Source organism: Ambystoma mexicanum, chromosome 5q, assembly GCF_040938575.1.
Source record: "Ambystoma mexicanum isolate Mex_15411 chromosome 5q, UKY_AmexF1_1, whole genome shotgun sequence".
Classification (NCBI taxonomy): Eukaryota; Metazoa; Chordata; class Amphibia; order Caudata; family Ambystomatidae; genus Ambystoma; species Ambystoma mexicanum.
The window spans coordinates 362865666-362886592 of record NC_090933.1 but is presented as its reverse complement, the minus strand read 5'-3'; the positions used below and the strand labels follow the sequence as shown (position 1 = coordinate 362886592).

Below are 20927 nucleotides of genomic sequence, written 5' to 3'. Positions count from 1 at the left end.
TGAAATCTTGATGCATTGCCCCTAGGCTCAGCCACCCAGGTCTTAATGTGAGACTGACATCTGGTGCATCTGGTACCTCTCGTACTGTGGAGCAGTCACTTTCTGAGGCTTTTTCCACCACACAAGGATCGCTGTTTTTCCTCGCTCCTGCTGGTGGTCTCTCTTTTACTGTAACCCACGTTTTCCCTTTCAAGTATTTTGTGTGGGAATACTTTCAAAATAAAATATAAGCTGGATAATAATGTTTTTTATCAGAAACACCAATACTAAAGATAAGTAACTTGTTTCTATTTTTCAGGGTGCGTTGAAATGGTGTTGACTTTTTCTCAATAATACCCTAAAATGCTATTCAGAATAAGAGTTAATATGATGTGATTCTTATTTAGGCACCCGAATTGAAATGCAGTAGAAATGTTTTTATATAGCACTTGCTACCACAGTTTTGTTGCAATTTAAATAGCAGGCATTAGTATTGCCCGACGTATGATAATGAAAAATAATGAATAATGTTCTAATACATATATTTATAACTTTGTGTTTTTTGTGAACCCACAGAACCTACTGCTTGCTGAAAATAGCCCTGGAACAGACAGTGTAGAATATATCATTGTATTTGAGCCTTCATTATCAACTACGGCAAAGGCCTCTTTGGAGCCATACTGTTTGCCATTTATGTTTTACAATGGTGAGTTTCACTGAAGTTTACATTTTCTGCAGCAACTATTTAGCCTTTAGTTTAAATCTCTGAAACCAACAGTGAGTCCATTAAAATGTATTTCTTTGTGATAGATTTTAAGAAACAGCAACAAATGGCAGAATTAACAAAACAGAAGGACCATTTGTCTCAATCCATCAATGCATATCGAAGTCTGTTTGATACTACAAACCAGCTCATCAATGAAATAAAATGTAAGTATCTTTTTACAGTGCAATATATGTATCATTTTAATGGATACTTCTCCCCATAGATTCCTTTTCTTTTCAAAACGTCCAAGCGGAAGACTGAATCCTGAAAAATGTACCTAACCTATGCAAGGCTTCAGGAGGTGCCAGAAGCACTGGTGTAGACGGTAGGAGTTCTTTTTGTGCCTAGCCCACAGTTAATCCGAAAAAAAACCAGGTCAGACATTTGCTTGAGCATGGAAGTAGTAAGCTAAAAATGCAAAGAATGGGTTATAATTGGTTATTTATAATTGGTTCTTTATAAAACGCTTAATACTCAGAGGTTTCTAAGAGTTAACCCGGGCATCGAACCTGTGTTGCTCTGCGTCGACTTGCTTCCAAGGCGAGCATGTTGCCCCTGAGCTATCCTCCCGGCCCTGCACTGTGTTTTGTAAATGCAGTTCAGGCTCATTTGCTATGGTCCACCTTGCTGAGATTTCATGACCCTGTCAGAAAGGAACAAGTACTCCTCTGAACCTAGGATAGGTGGCCATTCATTTAATTGCCAGAGCCTATCCTACGCCAGCGGAGATGAGTGGGATTTGAGGGGACCCCAGTACCGGACTCCCAGGAGCGGTTGCTGTTGTATGAAAGCATTGTTGCCACTGTCCCATCAGAAATGCCTAAGAGTTGCCGCCCTGGCCAACTTTATTTAGATATGGTTGCACATGTAGGACATAATAAAGACGCTACTACACCAGACAGTCGGAAATGATTATTCATGCTCCCTACCAGTTCCACCCCTTACTCTTCCTCCACCCTGTCCCACTGTTAGGGAGAATTCTCATAAATGGTCGATTTACCTTACCTAATGAGTCCCTCAGCAGCTTTGCTGGATTTCTAGGATTTATTTTTTTCACCTGGTAAGAGTGTGAGCCTTTTTTCCCACTCTTAAATGTGTTTTGCTATGTGTATTTCTACTTTCTGTGTGATCTTGGGCACTGGAGCCTCACCTACTCCATGTGCACCACTTTTTGTATGTGTTACACAGCACCTTCAGTGCAGTGACACAGGGTTGTCTTTGAGACTTCCCACTGACTCCATTTTTCTGGGGCTGACTACTGTCCCCCAGAAACAGGTAAAGTTGCCATTAACTTTATATATTCACTTTAAACCACCGACCCAGTACACCCCATCTTACATGGAGTATTGGAAAGGGTTAACTCTTATCCCTTTTTGTCTGTGCCTCTTGGAGCCTTGTTTTGCTCCCTTAAAATTAAGACTTGGCTGGTGGCAGTGGTATCTACCCTAACTTTTCTACTGCGCTTATCTTATATAAACGTAGTAATGTTTTAGACTATTATATTAGCCTCAAACATAAACCCGCTTGACCAAATATATTTTATTTTGACTCCGGCTGGGTTTATTTGCCATTTCTTTTTGTTAAAGTCTTTCTCGTGTTTCTCTCTACGCGCCAAACCGGGGATGACTCCTTTCTTCACTGTCTTTTCACGGGCTTCTGCACAGAAGCCCTCCTTAAGGCGCCCAATAGTCTAGGTAGGCAGCATGTGAGGGAGGGATCTTCAGACCCCTGCCATGGGTTCCCTTGGTAACCCAAGTCGCACTCTTGTCTGATTGGCTAAGGCGACTGGCCTTGCCAGGTCAGCCACCCTGCTGTGTGATTGACAGCCAGGCTGTATGAATGGGGGAAAACTGCATAAAATGCAGGTCTATGGGACTGGAAGAGCAGAGTCACCACTGGAACGAAAGAACCAACGAGGAACTGGAAGAGGACCCCTACCACGAGTGAACCACCAGGTGAAGCCCTGCTGCAGGTCCAAATAGCCAGAATCCGACGACAGAGAAGATCCTCCAGGAAACTTCTTCCCTTGAGCTGGCGGGACCAACCAGTTCACCCAAACTACAAGCCAGGACCCCTCCTCTGGTCGAATTTGCTGTACAGAGCTACAGTGGGCCGGATAGCCAGGAAGGTTGGACCCTGCTTGGGTTTTAAGGAGCACACCTTTTATTCATCGTTTTGCTCTGTGGCTGGTTTCTTCCCTGGGTGGCGCAGGACCCTCCAGTCTTCCTACTTCCTGTCAGTCTGACGGTCGCTTCAGGAACCGTGAGCCTGCAGGAACCACCAGGAAAGTCCGCCTGAGTTACAGCTCCCTCTCTGTTTTAAGGTACTGTGCAAATCCGGTTGTCCGTTTCGTTCAACCGCGGTGAAAGTGTTTGAAATCTTTCTCCAAACCGAGGGCTTGTCCTTCTCTTCTCTTTGAACTAACTTTTCTACCAACCAACCTCGTCCAGAATCTGTGGCACGAACTTTACCACAAACTACCCTGAACTGTGTGATCTTGAGCAAAAGACTTTTAACCCATTGACTTTGGCCCTAAGCCTTTTCTAGCTGAACTCCTCACTGTAGTCTCTCTTGTTCAATTGCCCTGAGTACTTACCTGTTGGTTTTGCCTAATTTCTAATTTCGAAGGGATTGGTTCCTCCAACGTATTCCACATCTATGACAGGTAATCACAACAGCTGTGCTGCTTCGGAAAATTTTCGGCATCTGCGTCCTGTGTCGATGACGTCGATACGCTGTCCTCGAGGGCCTTCGTCGAGCCGACGTCACTGGATGTTATAAGTAGGAAGTAGGAAGCACGACGCCCATAGCCTCAGTTCCGTTTTTTCTGCGAACGTGTTCGCTTCGGAGATCTCGAGTTATATTCTATCGGTTCTTCTACCTTGTTCATTTGTGAAGATATCATGTTTTCGTCTTCTACCCCGCGGCCGGGTTTCAAGAGATGTCGGGACTGCGGTTCCAAGATGTCGCTTACGGACCTGCACAACACCTGCCTCTGGTGCCTCGATGAGGCCCACGCCACGGCCGATTGTGAAGATTGCCAGTCGTTAGAAGAAGCTTTCTGGCGGTAGGGTTTCCAAGCCCCGAAAGTCGAAATCCACGGGGCTTTCGACCGACGCCGAGAGGCGACTCTCCGCGTCGTGTAAGTCCAGGGGGTCTCGGTCCGGAGTGGTTCCCGCCATTCCTCTGCCTATTCGAGGCACTTGCGGAAGCGCGGTCGCCTTCCCCGTCCTCGTCCGAGGACTCTGCCCGTCGGCGGGTTGCTTGTCCCAACAAGCACTCTTCTCCTGCGGAATGGGATACATTTCGTACAGAGATGATGGTGATTTTTCAGTCGCAGGGATCCGTTCCGTCCACGCCTTCGAAAGAAGCCGGCAGGGAACGTGCTAGGGCCTCTGCTCGCACGCCTTCGGGCTCGGGTGGTCGGCGCGATCATCGGGCACCTTCAAGGTTCCGATCAGATAAGGTGGATCGCTCTAGTCATGCCCGCTCCAGGTCCCGGTCCTCGACGCCCTCGGAACTGTCAGAGCCAGTGAGGTCCTCGCAGAAGACGTTGACGCCATCAGCGCCATGTTCGTCGAGGGACTCTCTCGAAGCTCCCCCTCTGAGGAAGTCATCGGCGCTGAGGCCAACGAAGGACACGCTCGGGGCTCCACCCTCGAGGCCTGTGTCGAAGCCATCGGCGCCACGCTCGACGTCGATTCTGTCGACGCCTTTTGAAGATGCTTTATCGGAGGTACCCCGTGCATCGGTGGAAACCCAGAGGAAGGCCCTGAAGAAGTCGGTGAGATCTGTCTTTGAGCCTTTTTCTGTGCCCTCCTCCAGGGATTTATTCCAGCCCCTCTAGATTATATTTCTGAGGTGGAGGAAGGGTCTGAGGAAGGTTGGGTTCCGGATGAGGTTCCTGACGAAATATTTTCTGGTCATAGCCATATTGAAGACCTGCGTCAGTCTTTGCACGACGCCAGTGGTCTTGATTACCTCCCCGGAGGTTGAGTTTGGCAGGCCTGAGCCTGGTACTCATGCTGACTCTTCGTACAGGCGGCTGACGTCAAGGGTGATGGAGTACTTGGGGTGGTCTGCGCCACCAGTAGATTTTCTGCAAGATGACCTGACTGTTAGGGAGAATTCTCTGTTTAGGCTGAATTTCCTAACCTAGTGAGTCCCCCAGCAGCTTTGCTGGATTTTTGGTGTTTATTTTCTTCTGCTGCCAAGAGTGGGACTCTTTTACCCTCACTCTTGGACATGATTTGAGTGTATTCCTGTGACTTGTAATGTGCTTTTTGGCTTTGGGCTATTTTTCCCCATAGGCTATCATTGGTTTTTGTATGTGTGTTACACAGCACCCTCAGTGCAGTAACACAGGGGTGTCATAGTGACCCCCAAACATAAACTCCATACCCTGGGACTGACTACTGTCTCCCTGGGCATGTAAAGTCACCATTGACTTTACTAGTCTTAAATTGTGAACAGAACCAGTACAAACCATCATACTGTGGAAGTACTGGTAGGGGCAATTAGATTGCCCCTGGGTCTGTTTGTCGAGGGGGTACTGTCCCGTCCCCCCTCGCCGAGTTTCTGGCTGGTGGCAGTGGATACCACGGAAATATTCCACGGGAATATTTCCCAATGGGATTTCCCATTGATTTCAATGCACCACTTTTTGGTGCAATGTTAAAGATACCGCCGGTTTATTTATTTAATATTAATTCACCGGTTGGGATTTTTTGCCAGAACTCGCCGCCAAAATGGCGTCTGGGTTTACTTCAGTAACCCTGAACCCGAGTCGAGCCTTTGTTCCACTTTTGGCGGGCTTCTGCACAGAAGCCCTCCAAAGTGGTGCCACTGTGTCTGGGTCTACAGGATGTGTGGGAGGGGGATTTAGGCATCCTGGACTGAGTTGCCTTGGCAACTCAAGTCGCACTCTTGTGTGATTGGCCCAGTGGTGAGCCCCCCCGGCTCACCACTTAGCATGTTTGAGTGACAGCTAGGACTGGTGAATGGGGGTTTGCTGCATAAAAGCAGGGCTTTGGGGACTGGAACTTCAGAAGTCGCCACAGGACCTAAGAAGCCGAAGAGGGAGAAGCTGAGCCGACCTGCCACGACGACACCACCGGTGGAGCCCTGCGGAACAGTCTCACCACTTCCCAACGACAGAGGAGATCTCCAGTCCGGAGAGTCTTCTTCCCTTGACTGGTGGGGACAACTAGTTTTTGCCTTCTTTTCGCCTCCCTGGAGCATCTCGTGGCCGCCTTGCCTGTGTCAAGCACCCCGGCAACCGGAGTACCACTTTTTACCTCTACCGCGAAAGAGGGGTAACATCCTTTTAACCGGAAAACTCCATGGCTGGTTTCTTCCCTGGTAGGGCAACGACATTCAGCCTTCCTCCACGTCGAGATCTCCTTTTCCTCTGGACGACGACGCGACTTGCACCCACTGCCAGGAACAACTGCCACCGCTAGAGGATCCTTTCCATTTTGAAGGTACTGTGTTCCGCCCGGCTTCCCTTGCCACCGATTGTACGGGGTAGATTTATCCCTCGGCTCTCGAACCTGGGTTGGCCTGAGACACCCTAACTAAACTTTTCTAAGCTTAACAGAATTTTTCTACTAACCTGTAAAGACTTTGGAGACTTTGGGACATTGTGTGATCTTGGGCATATTTGGCCTGGCTCTCCCTAAAGTGGGCCTGGCACTGAACTTCTTGGCTCCTCAATAGACTGCCTTCTCTAATACTTACTGTGGTTCTCTGAAAAGTGTTTTGCTATATTGCTTTCTTAATTCTGCCTTTCCCTCCCTTTTTAAACAATTTGTTGGAGTGCCATCTAACGTTAAGCGCTCACCTCTGTCTGGAAATAAGTGGTGTTAACTAAGACTTGTCCAACAAATAACTAGGGATGTACATATAGTAATTAGGACTGTGTTTTGAATTTACTTACCTTTTTCTGTGCTAGTGTAATTTTACAAGTGTGTCTTTTAAATAAATAATTATATACTTTTACACAAGCTCTGGTCAGTGTTTGCTTGTGCTACTGTGCCTCTGTACCTATTATGTATGCTCTGTATACTGCCTAACTCTTCTTGAGGGAAGTCTGACTGCTCAGCCACAGCTACCAAGTGAATCTGTGTGGTACAGACTGCTACCAAGTGGGTTTTACTGCCAAACACCTGTAGTCTTAAATCTTTTGCAGTGGTCCCAGAGGGAACTGCACAGGTATCTGCCTAACACTGGTGTACAGCGGTGGGATTTGTATTGAGTATACACTTTAGTGTACTTTTGAGATACCTTAGTGCAACTAACCACAAAGCTTAGCACTAAAGAAAAAGTTATTTTCTAACCTGTCTACTATTGAAGTTTATAGTCAAGAGTCCCTTGCTACAAAAACTTCTGATTGTTTAAGAGTTCTCTGTAAGCATAAGAATCTCATGACTAAAGGAAAGAAAAGGGAGCTAATAGAAAGGTTGTTAGAAAACCAAAGTCTGGATGATGGTTCAGAGGAACCTATCACTCCAGCAAATGTAGAGAACAGCAATGATATTGATATTGAGCAAAGTATTGATGATCTTGGGTCAGAACCAGAAGAGGAGGATGAAACTGTTGTAGATGTTCCCTCTAGGCCTCTGTCTGCTCTACCAGCTGTACCTACTGGGCCTTTGCCAGGTCCCACATTTAGTCCTCAATACTATGAACTGGAGAAAATGAAACTGGAATTAGAGTACAAGAAACGTAATGCTCAAACTGACAAAGAACTAAGGCTAAGAGAAATGGAGCTCAAGTATGAGCTAGAAATGAAGAAATTATCTGTTGAAAATGCTTCTCTCTCTGGCTCCTCTAGAAGTTCCAGTCCTAAAAGACCTCGGATGCCTAAAGAATTGATTGGTATGTATGAGCCTAGGTTGGATGTGTTGGATTGGTTGTCTGTTTGAGTATAATCATGGGCTCCAGAACATCACAGGTAATGAGTTACTCACCTGGTTGTTCTCTAGGCTCCCCCCCTGTTGCAACTGATGCGGTAATGGAGTTGGGGGAGGAGGATAGGAAAGAGTATGAATGTGTGAAACTAGCTTTAATAGCTAGGTTTGGGAAGACCCCTTCCCAGTATCTTAGGAGGTTTAGAAGCCTCAAAAAGCATGATGGTACCCCTTGGGCTACCTGGGTGTGTGAAGGGTTGAAAAACTTAGAGGGATGGATTAAGGGTTACAAAGTGAACACTTATGAAGTAATGAAGAATCTTGTAATGATGGAGTCAATTTATGATGCCTACTCTCCTGAGCTCAGACAGCACTTGGCTGATTCACGGGAATTAGATCCTAGAAAACTAGCTAAGGCTGCTGACTTGTGGGTTGCCAACAGGGCCATTCACAAGGATTCTGGGGTAACTCAGAAGAAGGATGAGGGGAAGCAGCCTAAAAAGGACTCTAAAGAGAATTCTACTAATTCCAATTCCAAAGAGGGCCCCAAACAAAACCATAAGGGTAAGCCACAAGGGAAACCAAATCAGAGTAGTATACCTTCTGGTGCCAAACCAGAAGGAGGTCAGAACAAGCCTCCATTCCAAAGGACCTTTGGATACTGTTATGTTTGTAAGGCTACTGACCATGTGAAAGGAGATCCCAGATGTAAGGGTAAACCTTCAGGGATCCAACTTGTCTCCTTAGCCTTCGCTCCAGAGGAGGAAGTCCCTATGGCAAGTGGAAACTTTCTACTACTGGCTGATGAACCCACTGGAGTCTCAGCCAGTGTTTCTTTAGTCTCTCTGGGGTTGTGGGAACAACAGAATTTAGATGTCTATAATTCTATCCCAGATAATACTAAAGAGTATTATAAGGACACTGTCCAGGTGAATGGTCAGGAGACTCCTGCCATCCGGGACACTGGGGCCAGCATAACTGTGGTGGATGAATCATTTTCCAAGGCAGAGGATGTTGCTAAGGCACCCAAATGCCTCACCAAGTTAGCTGGAGGGCCTGTGCAGATGTGTCCCCAGTTACCAGTTCTCATCCAGTGTAATGATATGGCTGTGAAGATACCTGTCAGTATACAATGTGAAGTACCAGGAAGGGTTCTGTTGGGTAATGACCTGAAAGCTCTTGGAGTTGTGTCACATACCCCCAGACCTCCTAGTAAAAGGTTACAGGAGCTCACCAAACCTGCAAGAGAGAAAACCCTGCGAGGTGTATCTCAGGAGACGATGACAGAAATCACTCCTCTCCCACTGGAGCAACTTACTGCAGTCACTACCAGATCAGGAGCAAAGGCGCAACCCAAGACTCCTAGGAAAAAGCCTACAGCAAGCACTCCAGTGCTTCCAACAAGGACTTCCCCCAGGTTGTCCAAAGTTACACCTGTAACTCCACCTCCAGCTGAGGCTGAGAGGGAGGTACCACCCTGTATGGTTGAACTAGACTCTGAAGAAGAGCTAGTAGGAGGTCCAGAACTTATTGGAGACCTGGACCCGGCTGACCATCCTGAGCTGCAGTCTTTACTGGCAGAAGGTGGACCCAGCAGGTCAGCTTTTCGTAAGGGACAAAGAGAATGTCCAACTCTGGAGGGCCTTCGCCAACAGGCAGCTTTCAGGCTGATGGGCAAGAGCCTGGGAAGTATAGGTTATACTGGGAAGATGGCCTCTTCTACAATGAACCAATTGCATCTGAACCTGGAGACTACCAACGCCTGGTAGTACCCAAAGAGAACAGACAACAGTTCTTGCAACTAGCCCACGAGATTCCTTTGGCTGGTCACTTGAGTTTCAAGAAGACCAAGGAAAGGCTCTCTCTCTACTTTTATTGGCCAAAAATAGGGGCCGAAGTAGACAAGTATTGCAGGAGCTGCCATACCTGCCAGACTTCTGGTAATGTTGGTTCCAAGAATGTGGCACCTTTAGTGCCTCTCCCAGTTGTGGGAGTCCCATTTGAGAGGGTAGGGATTGACATAGTTGGTCCTCTTGATCCTCCAACCTCCTCAGGCAACATGTTTATCCTTGTTGTAGTAGACCATGCTACTAGGTACCCTGAGGCAATTCCTATGAGGCTTGTTACAGCTCCGGCTGTAGCTAAGGCCCTCCTTGGTATTTTTACCAGGGTTGGGTTTCCTAAGGAAGTAATCTCTGACAGGGGGTCAAATTTTATGTCCCACTACATGAAGGCCATGTGGAAAACCTGCTGAGTTACTCGCAAGTTCTCAACCGCATACCACCCCAGACCAATGGGTTGGTAGAAAGGTTTAACAGAACCATGAAGAGCATGATAGGGGCTTTAGAAGAACCCCTTAAAAAGAAGTGGGACCTTCTACTGCCATGCCTTCTCTTTGCTTATAGAGAAGTCCCTCAGGAGGGAGTAGGTTATTCTCCCTTTGAACTTCTCTATGGCCATCCAGTCAGAGGCCCCTTGGCCCTGATTAAGGAGGGGTTGGAGAGTGCTCCTTCCCCCAAGCCAGTCAGAGTGACTGACTATGTTATAGGTCTCCAGAGGAGAATGTCACACATGATGGCAGAAGCAAGTGACAACTTGAAAGCTGGACAAGCTCTGGTCAAGCATTGGCATGATCAGAAGGCTAACATGGTTGAGTTCACTCAAGACCAGCTAGTTCTTGTAATGCTTCCAACAAGGCAGAGGGCCTTGCAAGACAAATGGATGGGACCCTTCAAGGTTGTGGGAAAACTTGGAGAGGTCAACTATCTGGTGGATCTGGGCAAACCCAGGGAAGCTCCTAGAGTCTTCCACACCAACCGCCTCAAAGCCTATGTCTCTAGACCAGAAGTAGGAGCCTTGCTTCTAGCTTCATCAGAGGAGGAGGAGGAGAGTGAAGCTCTACCTGACCTCCTGAGAGGCTTACCTTTGGACGAAAAGGTTGAAGGAGTAAATCTCTCTTCAGATCTGACACCTGAGCAACAGGAGGAGTGCAAATCTATGTTGAATCAGTTTGCCCCTCTGTTCTCACTTTCACCAGGCTTGACCCCTTGGGGACAGCATGACATACTCACTGGTGACTGTCTGCCAGTCAAAAGCAGAGGATACAGAATGTCAGAGAATGTCAGAACCCACATCAAAGGTGAGGTCAAGAAAATGCTTGATCTCGGGGTAATAGAGCCCTCTACTAGTCCATGGTCTAGCCCAGTTGTGTTAGTACCAAAGGCAGGATCCAAAGAATTGAGATTCTGCGTGGACTATAGAGCTCTTAATGCAGTCACCAAGACTGATGCCCACCCTTTGCCAAGGACAGATGAGTTGGTGGATAAACTTGGTGCAGCCAAGTACCTCAGCACCCTGGACCTTACGTCAGGCTATTGGCAAATAGCCCTGACAGACCATGCCAAGGAGAAAACTGCATTTTCTACCCCAGTTGGCTTATACCAATTCAAGGTTATGCCTTTTGGACTCAAAAATGCACCTGCTACATTCCAAAGGATGGTGAACCAAGTTCTAGCTGGGATGGAGGACTTCTGCATGGCATACTTGGATGACATTGCAGTCTTCAGCCAATCCTGGGAGGAACATGTGAACCACTTAGGACATGTTTTGCAGGCTCTTGAGCAGGCCAATCTGACCATAAAGGCAAGTAAATGCCAAATTGGACAGAGTAAAGTGGTCTACCTTGGGCATGAGGTAGGAGGTGGAGAAATAAGGCCTTTGCTCAGCAAGATTGAAGCTGTGCAAAATTGGACAACACCTACCACTCAAACCCAGGTGAGAGCCTTCCTAGGCCTCGCTGGGTATTACAGGAATTTCATTGAGAACTATGGGACCATAGCTTCTCCACTGAATGTAATCTCCTCTCCAAAATTCCCTAAGAAGGTCAAATGGAATGAGGAATGCAATCAGGCCTTTGAAAACCTGAAGAAAGCTCTTTGCCAAGCTCCAGTACTCAGAGCTCCTGACTACCACCAAACTTTCATTGTACAAACTGATGCTTCCAATGTAGGTATAGGTGCAGTTCTTAGCCAACTGGATGAGAAGGGTAGGGAGCACCCCATTTGCTTCATCAGTAGAAAACTGAAGGATCCTGAGACAAGGTGGGCAACAATCGAAAGAGAATGCTTTGCTATTGTGTGGGCACTGAAGAAGTTTAGGCCATACTTGTATGGTTCTACTTTTGTCATTCAGACTGACCACCAACCCTTGAGATGGTTAATGCAAATGAAAGGGGAAAATCCAAAACTATTGAGATGGTCAATCTCCCTCCAAGGGTTTGATTTCACCATTGAGCACAGGTCAGGGTGTCACCATCAAAATGCTGATGGACTCTCTAGGATGTATGTCATCGACTAGAGGTATGAGGTTCATCCAGGAGTGGATTAAATCCTCCTGTCCCTTAGTCTGGGGGGGGGGGCGAGTGTTAGGGAGAATTCTCTGTTTAGGCTGAATTTCCTAACCTAGTGAGTCCCCCAGCAGCTTTGCTGGATTTTTGGGGTTTATTTTTTTCTCCTGCCAAGAGTGAGACTCTTTTACCCTCACTCTTGGGCATGATTTAAGTGTGTTTCTTTGAATCTAGATGTGTTTAATGGGCTATGGGGTCTTTTACTCCATAGGGCTTCATGTGTTTTTGTGATGTGTGTTACACAGCACCCTCCGTGCAGTAACACAGGGGTGTCATAGTGACCCCCCAGTATAGACTCCATACCCTGGGACTGACTACTGTCTCCCAGGGCATGTAAAGTCACCATTGACTTTACTAGTCTTAAATTCTGAACAGAACCAGTACAAACCATCATACTGTGGAAGTACTGGTAGGGGCAATTAGATTGCCCCTGGGTCTGTTTGTCGAGGGGGTACTGTCCCGTCCCCCCTCGCCAAGTTTCTGGCTGGTGGCAGTGGATACCACGGAAATATTCCACGGGAATATTTCCCAATGGGATTTCCCATTGATTTTAATGCACCACTTTTTGGTGCAATGTTAAAGATACCGCCGGTTTATTTATTTAATATTAATTCACCGGTTGGGATTTTTTGCCAGAACTCGCCGCCAAAATAGCGTCTGGGTTCACTTCAGTAACCCTGAACCCGAGTCGAGCCTTTGTTCCACTTTTGGCGGGCTTCTGCACAGAAGCCCTCCAAAGTGGTGCCACTGTGACTGGGTCTACAGGATGTGTGGGAGGGGGATTTAGGCACCCTGGACTGAGTTGCCTTGGCAACTCAAGTCGCACTCTTGTGTGATTGGCCCAGTGGTGAGCCCCTCCGGCTCACCACTTAGCATGTTTGAGTGACAGCTAGGACTGGTGAATGGGGGTTTGCTGCATAAAAGCAGGGCTTTGGGGACTGGAACTTCAGAAGTCACCACAGGACCTAAGAAGCCGAAGAGGGAGAAGCTTAGCCGACCTGCCACGACGACATCACCGGTGGAGCCCTGCGGAACCGTCTCACCACTTCCCAACGACAGAGGAGATCTCCAGTCCGGAGAGTCTTCTTCCCTTGACTGGTGGGGACAACCAGTTTTTGCCTTCTTTTCGCCTCCCTGGAGCATCTCGTGGCCGCCTTGCCTGTGTCAAGCACCCCAGCAACCGGAGTACCACTTTTTACCTCTACCGCGAAAGGGGGGTAACATCCTTTTAACCGGAAAACTCCACGGCTGGTTTCTTCCCTGGTAGTGCAACGACCTTCAGCCTTCCTCCACGTCGAGATCTCCTCTTCCTCTGGACGACGACACGACTTGCACCCACTGCCAGGAACAACTGCCACCGCTGGAGGATCCTTTCCATTTTGAAGGTACTGTGTTCCGCCCGGCTTCCCTTGCCACCGATTGTACGGGGTAGATTTAGCCCTCGGCTCTCGAACCTGGATTAGCCTGGGACACCCTAACTAAACTTTTCTAAGCTTAACAGAACTTTTCTACTCGCCTGTAAAGACTTTGGAGACTTTGGGACATTGTGTGATCTTGGGCATATTTGGCCTGGCTCTCCCTAAAGTGGGAATGGCACTGAACTTCCTGGCTCCTCAATAGACTGCCTTCTCTAATACTTACTGTGGTTCTCTGAAAAGTGTTTTGCTATATTGCTTTCTTAATTCTGCCTTTCCCTCCCTTTTTAAACAATTTGTTGGAGTGCCATCTAAAGTTAAACGCTCACCTCTGTCTGGAAATAAGTGGTGTTAACTAAGACTTGTCCAACAAATAACTGGGGATGTACATATAGTAATTAGGACTGTGTTTTGAATTTACTTACCTTTTTCTGTGCTAGTGTAATTTTACAAGTGTGTCTTTCAAATAAATAATTATATACTTTTACACAAGCTCTGGTCAGTGTTTGCTTGTGCTACTGTGCCTCTGTACCTATTCTGTATGCTCTGTATACTGCCTAACTCTTCTTGAGGGAAGTCTGACTGCTCAGCCACAGCTACCAAGTGAATCTGTGTGGTACAGACTGCTACCAAGTGGGTTTTACTGCCAAACACCTGTAGTCTTAAATCTTTTGCAGTGGTCCCAGAGGGAACTGCACAGGTTTCTGCCTAACACTGACAGATAGCTTGGTCCAAGGTCCACCAACTGACCCGGTACTGCCATTGCACAGAAGGGTGGCGGCGGTTTGGACTGCTCCGGAGAGTCTCACGGCAGTGGGGAAGTCGTTGCCGAAAAAGTACCGCCCAGCCAGTGGCGACCCCGGCTACTTGTCCATGCACCCTACTCCGGAGAGCTTGGTGGTGCAGCCGGCTACGGCCCCAGCAAAACAGGCGTCGTACCCTACCATCCCTCCTGATAGGGACGACAAACTTTTTGACGGTTGGGCGAAGAAAGTCTTTTCTTCAGGGGGTATGGCTTTGAAAGCATCCAACTCCATGTGTGCCTTAGCACGTTTCACTCACACTCTGTGGAAATGTGTTTAATTGGCGGCTGAATTTATTCCCAAAGGGGAGGAACGGGATGGCTTTATTGCCCTTGTACAGGATGGCAAGGATGACATGTGTGAATCCGTTCAGTCGGGTCTGGACGTGGCAGACTGTGTCAGCCGGTCCATGGCGGCGAGCACCATGATGCGCAGATTTGCGTGGTTGCGGAAGTCTGGTTTTCTCCCGATGTACAAGCCCGGCTTCTCAACATGCCCTTTGATGGTGACCATCTTTTTGGCAGCAAGGCTGACGAGAGCCTTGAGAGGTTGCAGATCTCCAAAGCTGCAGCGAAGTCGTTGAACGCTGCAGTTCGCCAACCTCCGCCTTTTCGTCCTAGGGGACAGCAATGGAGGGGGAGGTTCCTTTTGATACTACTCTTCCTTTGGTAGATGTAGGGGAGCTGCAAGTCAAAGGGGCCAACGTAGGAGTACCAGAGGTGGAAAACAAGGTACTCGAGGTGCCAAGGCCGCTCGGGCAGTTTCCTCTTTGCCCTCAGGCACTGCTGCAGCCACTTCAGCTCAGTCATGAGGCCATGTCCCATGGTTCGCCGGTTGGGGGAAGGCTGGCGCAGCATCTTGTAGAATGGCGTGCCATTACATCAGATGTGTGGGTTCTGGAGATCATAGGCCACGGCTCCAGTCTTCCTTTCTGGCAGAGGCCTCACGACAATCCACCAGGGAATCTCTCTTTGAACAGTCCGGATCCGCTCCTTGCGCAGGAAATCAAATCCCTGCTGGTGAAAGGCTTCATAGAACTGGTGCCTGTAGCGGAGAGGAACAAGGGATTGTATTCCCCATATTTTTTGATTTAAAAAAAAAAAAAAAATGGGGATTGAGACCCATCATGGACTTGAGTGGTTTGAACAAGCTCCTCAGGAAGGACAAGTTCAAGATGGTTACTCTCTCTCAAGTCCTCCAGGCCCTTCAACTTCAGGACTGGTTGGTGTCTCTCGACCTGAAGGACGCTTATTTTCATGTGCCGATTTATCCCAAGCACAAGAAGTACCTGAGGTTCGTGGTTGGCGACTCGCACTTTCAGTTTCGGGTCCTGCCGTTCGGATTGACATCCGCCCGAGGGTCTTCACCAAGCTCATGGTGGTGGTGGCAGCGTATCCCAGGAAAGGGGGGATTCACGTCTACCCCTACCTGGACGATTGGTTGATCAGGGTGCGCTCTCCCAAGCAAGTACTGGATCATCTGTCAGTCATCTGCCACTCCCTTCACAGCCTGGGCTTCTCCCTCAACTTAAAGAAGTTCCACTTGACGCCAACCCAGCGGCTCCAGTACATCGGAGCAGTCCTCAACGCATCCCTGGGGCAGTGTTTCCCTCCCAGGTGAGGGCTCATCACATTCTGCAGATGGTGCAAAGGTTTCAACTTGCCCAGAGTCTCCCGGCTTTCGAGTTCTTGAGGTTGCTCGGCCTCATGGCATCCTGCATTCTCCTGGTGCCAGAGGCCAGGCTGCGGGTGAGCTCTCTGCAGTGGGCTCTCAAGTTGCAGTGGTCGCAGTCCTCTGGCAGGATGTCGGATCCCGTTCAGGTGCCGACCTCGGTCGCCCAGGATCTCCTGTGGCGGGCCGTCGAAGGCAATCTGATGAAGGGGACCCCATTTTGGCTACCCAGGCCGGAGGTAACGATCGTGACGGACGCATCCCTCATGGGATGGGGCCCTCATGCCAACGAGTTGACAGTCAGCCGTCGTTGGTCTCCGTTGGAGTCCAGACTCCATATCAATCTGTTGGAGCTGAGGGCCATCGGGCTGGCTCTGAAGGCTTTTATGCTGACTGTGCAAGGGAAGAATGTCCTGATTCTGACGGACAACACAGTGGCCATGCACTACCTCGATGCAGCTCTGGTTCTGGGCCATCCAGCAGGAAATTTCGATATCTGCAGTTCATCTGGCCAGAGACGAAAACAAGGCGGCGGACGCTCTGAGCAGGCAGAGCACAGTCTCTCATGAGTGGGAGCTGGCTAACGAGATTCTCCTGGAGATCTTTGCCCTTTGGGGGACCCCTCAAGTGGATCTCTTCACCACCAGTGTCAACCGGAAGTGCGAAAGATTCTGCTTGCGGGAATTTCCTCCAAGAGGAGCCTTAGGGGACGAGTTCGTAGTGGAGTGGTCCTCCCCACTGCTGTACGCGTTTCCTCCAGTCCCCTTCATTCTGCAAGTGCTGAAGAGGTTACCGAGGTTCGGTTCCCGGTTGATCCTCATTGCTCCGGCATGGGCCCGGAGAACGTGGTACCTGGACCTTCTCGACATGTCCATCTGCCCTCCACGCTGTCTTCCCTACCGAGACGATCTGCTCTCACGGGAGGGGGGTCAGGTTCTCCATCCAGAGGTCAAGTCCCTCAACCTTCATGCTTGGCTTCTGAAAGGTTGAGGTATAAGGATTGGGACCTCCCTGAAGACCTGATGAGGTGTTGCTTTCGGCCAGAAGGCCTGCAACAAAGTCTCGTTGCCGTTGGAGAAAGTTCTGCGACTGGTGCAGGGTTAAGAATGTGGATCCTTTTTCATGTGTCATTCCTGTGGTTCCGTCTTTTTTGCTTTCGTTAGCCCACAAGGGCCTGCAAGTGGGTACCATTAAAGGTTACCTGGCGGCGCTGTCTATATTTAAGCGCTCGTCTGAGGAGTGTTCTTATTTTAAGAGTCCTTTAATTTCGCAGTTTCTGAAAGGGCTCACTAATGTGTTCCCACCGTCACCTTTCCAGGTGCCTGGTTGGGATTTGAACTTGGTTCTAAAATTCCTAATGGGTGCTCCATTTGAGCTTTACATTCTTGTCCTTTGAGACTGTTGACCCTTAAAACTGTATTTTTAGTTGCGGTTACTTCCGCTCGCAGAGTGAATGAGTTGCAGGCACTATCTGCTAAGCCACCCTTCACAGTGTTTCATAAGGACAGGTTTGTCCTTAGGGTTCGTCCTTGTTTTCTTCCGAAAGTTGTGTCGGAATTTCATTTAAGCCAGAAGGTCATTCTTCCTGCGTTCTATCCTCCTCCACATCCTGGTAAGGAAGAGGAGGGGCTCCATAGGTTGGATCCTAGGAGAGCTTTAAGTTTCTACATCTCACGCATGTCCCGGGTCAGAGTGGACGATCAACTCTTTGTAGGATACGCTGGAAGGCCTTTGGGACAAGCTGTTACTAAGCAGACTTTGTCTAGATGGATTATCTTGACAATTTTTTAATGTTACCGCTTGGCGGGTAAGGACCTTCCGGTAGGCTTAAGGGCCCATTCTACTAGAGGTGTGGCTGCCTATTCTGCTCTGCAGAGGGGTGTTCCCATTCGTAACATTTGTGAAGCAGCCACATGGGCCTCTGTCCATACTTTTGTAAAACACTACTCCCTGGATTCTATCCATGGGCAGGACTTGGCCTTTGGCAAGGCGGTCCTCTATTCTGCAATTTAATTGGGCATTCTAAAATTCTAAATTCTTTTCCCTCCTCCATACCTTGGTACTGCTTTGGGAGTCTGTCATAGATGTGGAATACATCAGAGGAACCAATCCCTTCGAAGAACGAGTTACTTTCTTACCTGGTAATGGCAGGCCTGTTTTATGCAGCCAGGTCAGGGGATAATACCAGCGGTACGTTAGTTTAAAGGCGCACTCCTTATTGGTCACACATTTTGAGGAGGAATAATTTTGTGACAATATCCCCACCCATTTCTCATCTTCTATTGGGCAGCCCAGGTCGGCCTCCCACTGCATCACATAATGGGGCCGGAGCACCCACATATCTACCTGCAGGAGCTTGTATAGTTTAGATATGGTACCCCTGTGCACTCTCAAGCAAGGCATGTTTGATGGCCCACAGTTCCTGAGTTGCCTCCTGTTTGATCAAAGGATGGACTACCTAATGTCTGATCTGGACATATCTATATATTTCTGCTTCCGCTAAGGCAACGCTATCCTTGCATTCTACAAAGGTTAGATGTGTCCCATTCCCGAAGAGTTGTGAAATGTGGCACAGGCCCCATTGTGACCAGCGTTTAAAGTCGGACGGCCGAAGGCCCGGGTGAAGTCTGGTTTCTGAAAGATAGGTGTGCGTGGGCCCAAACCTCCCGGGATTCCTACCTTCTTCATATCCCAGTCCCATATCCTTACTGTTGTTTTACTGGATCAAATGAGTTTGGGCCAATGCTTCCGCGCCAGCTTCCAGGTGTACGACAAGGAGCACAAGGGGCAGTGGGAGTCAGGCCTGCTCTAGCTCTACCCACTTGGGAGGGGCAGTGGGCCTATTCCGGGCGAGTAAGTGACCCAATTGTGCTGCTGCATAGTATTGACACAGGTTAGGAACTCCCATCCCTCCCAGTGAAACGAATTGGAAGAGCCTTTGTTTGAGTCGCATTAAGGGTTTCTGTGGGATCTCCACCGGGAGCGCAGCACACTGCTATAGGAATCTCGGAAGCAGATTCATTTTACTGGACGTAATGCAAGCCATTCGTGAGATTTCCTCCTCTCTAAATCTTCCTCCAAGTCTCTAAACAGTTGTGGAAAGTTAACCGTATACACCTCCTGCGGACGTGCTGGAATCTGAATCCCAGATATCCCCATGCATCCTTTTCCCATGAGCCGCATGTAAGCTGTGTAGCGCCTAATTGTCTGGTTTACCCGTAAGGACGTCTTGGGAGAATGATAGTTGACCAGGATCATTTTCTGAAAGATCGGACCAAAACGGAATGCCTCCAGGGTCAGCCTCATAAAGGCCCAGTCAACCTTATCAAAGGCTTTACTGGCACCTAAGGCTAGGAGAGCCATCTTACAGCGATATAATATCGCTATCTGCAGCAGGTTTAAGGCCCGGTGGATATTATCTCCTGTGGTTTTGCCCAGAATAAAACTCTCTGATCCGCATCAATTATTTTGGGTAGAATCGCTGCCAGCCCGCTGGCCCAAATTCTGGAGTAAATATTTGTATCAATGTTTAACAGTGAGATTGGTCTATAGGAGACACAGTGTCTGGGGTCTTTCCCTGGTTTCAGTAGGAGAATGGTGGATGATTCTTGCATGGTATCAGTCACCTGTCCAGATTGATGAAAGGTGTTAAACAGTTTTGTTTAGGGATTCAGCAGCTGGACCTGGAAAATGTGGTAGAAATGAAGCGCGAAGCCATCAGGGCCAGGAGCTCTTGCTTTCAGAGATTTGATTACTGTATCTACCTCCTTTAGTGTGATGGGTAGGTCCTGAGTGTCTCCGTGTCCTTGAGGTGGGTAAAGGTGGCTTCTGTTACGTATTGTTGTTCCTCTAAGTATCGGGATGCTGCTGATATGGATTCTTTCTGTAGCTTGGCGTCCTCCGTATATTGTACCACCCCCTGAAAATTCCTTTAGTGCCACTATTATATTTCGCTGCTTTGTTTTTGCCAGCTTCCTGACGAGAAATGTTTTCTTTATTCCCTTTGGTGTAATACCCTTGTTTCGTTGCAATGGGGGTGTTAGGCAGAATCCTGTGCAGTGCCCTTAGGGACCACTACACCTGATTAAGACCACAGGTGGCAATACACGTTTTACCTTTGGTACAAGCCTGTACTACTAAATTATAGTGGTAGCAGTAGCAGAGCAGCCAGGCTTATCTCAAGAGTATATGAGCAGTAGCAGAGATTACACAAAGGGACCACAATTACTTTGACTCAAGCAAACACTGACTCAAGGTTTCAGGTAAAAAATATAAGTACATTTATTTTTAAACCATCAGTTATAAACACAACACCTCTATTAAACTTTAAACAAAACCACACGTTAAATATACTATAACTAACCAATTTACTTTGTACAGTAAGTCTCAAAGTAAGTACCCTGTGTTTGAATGAACCGGTGTTATGAACAAAACACTATACCGCGGATACGGTTACGATCACTTTTTGACAGTCGGTCTACTAAATAAACACGTATCCGTGACATGAAATGCTACCGGGCAAAAACACACTTAGCACCTGAGATACCCAGAGGGAGTTGGAGGCCAAAATAACAGGCAATATTTAGGTTAGGCAGACAGTATCGAGAAACACTCAGAAACAGGAGTTCAAAAGTCAAAGGGTCAGAGCCAAGTTTAGGTGACGCTGGAGACCTGTGCCGAAGATCACACCGTTAGACAGTTCACGAATCAGTATGGCCAAAAAGTATTTGGATATTGTCAATGTAGGAGGGAAGACCAGGACGAGCCTTGAGAATGAAGAAAAGGTGTTCACCCAGTTTCCTCGAGTAGAACACAGTACCTTATCCCAACGATGCAGCTTGTGCCCTGTTGGTTTCCCGCAGACCCACGATTCCTGGAGCTTCGTTGCGAAGGAGGACGTCTGAAGGGGGTCTGCACCACACAGGAATGAAGCCGGCAGCAGCGACAATGCAAAGGTGTGCTCCTTAAAAACAGGAG

At 48.2% G+C, this 20927-nt stretch overlaps 1 protein-coding gene across 2 annotated transcripts in view; it reads left to right on the top strand.

Moving 5' to 3' along the window:
• Positions 1-20927, top strand: part of SMCHD1 (structural maintenance of chromosomes flexible hinge domain containing 1) — a 3133956-nt gene that overhangs the window by 2573665 nt on the left and 539364 nt on the right. For both annotated transcript variants that reach the window (XM_069620859.1, XM_069620860.1), the window contains exons 38-39: positions 556-685; positions 790-909. In XM_069620859.1, coding sequence (XP_069476960.1) covers positions 556-685; positions 790-909 — 250 coding nt within the window. The remainder of the gene's footprint in view (positions 1-555; positions 686-789; positions 910-20927) is intronic.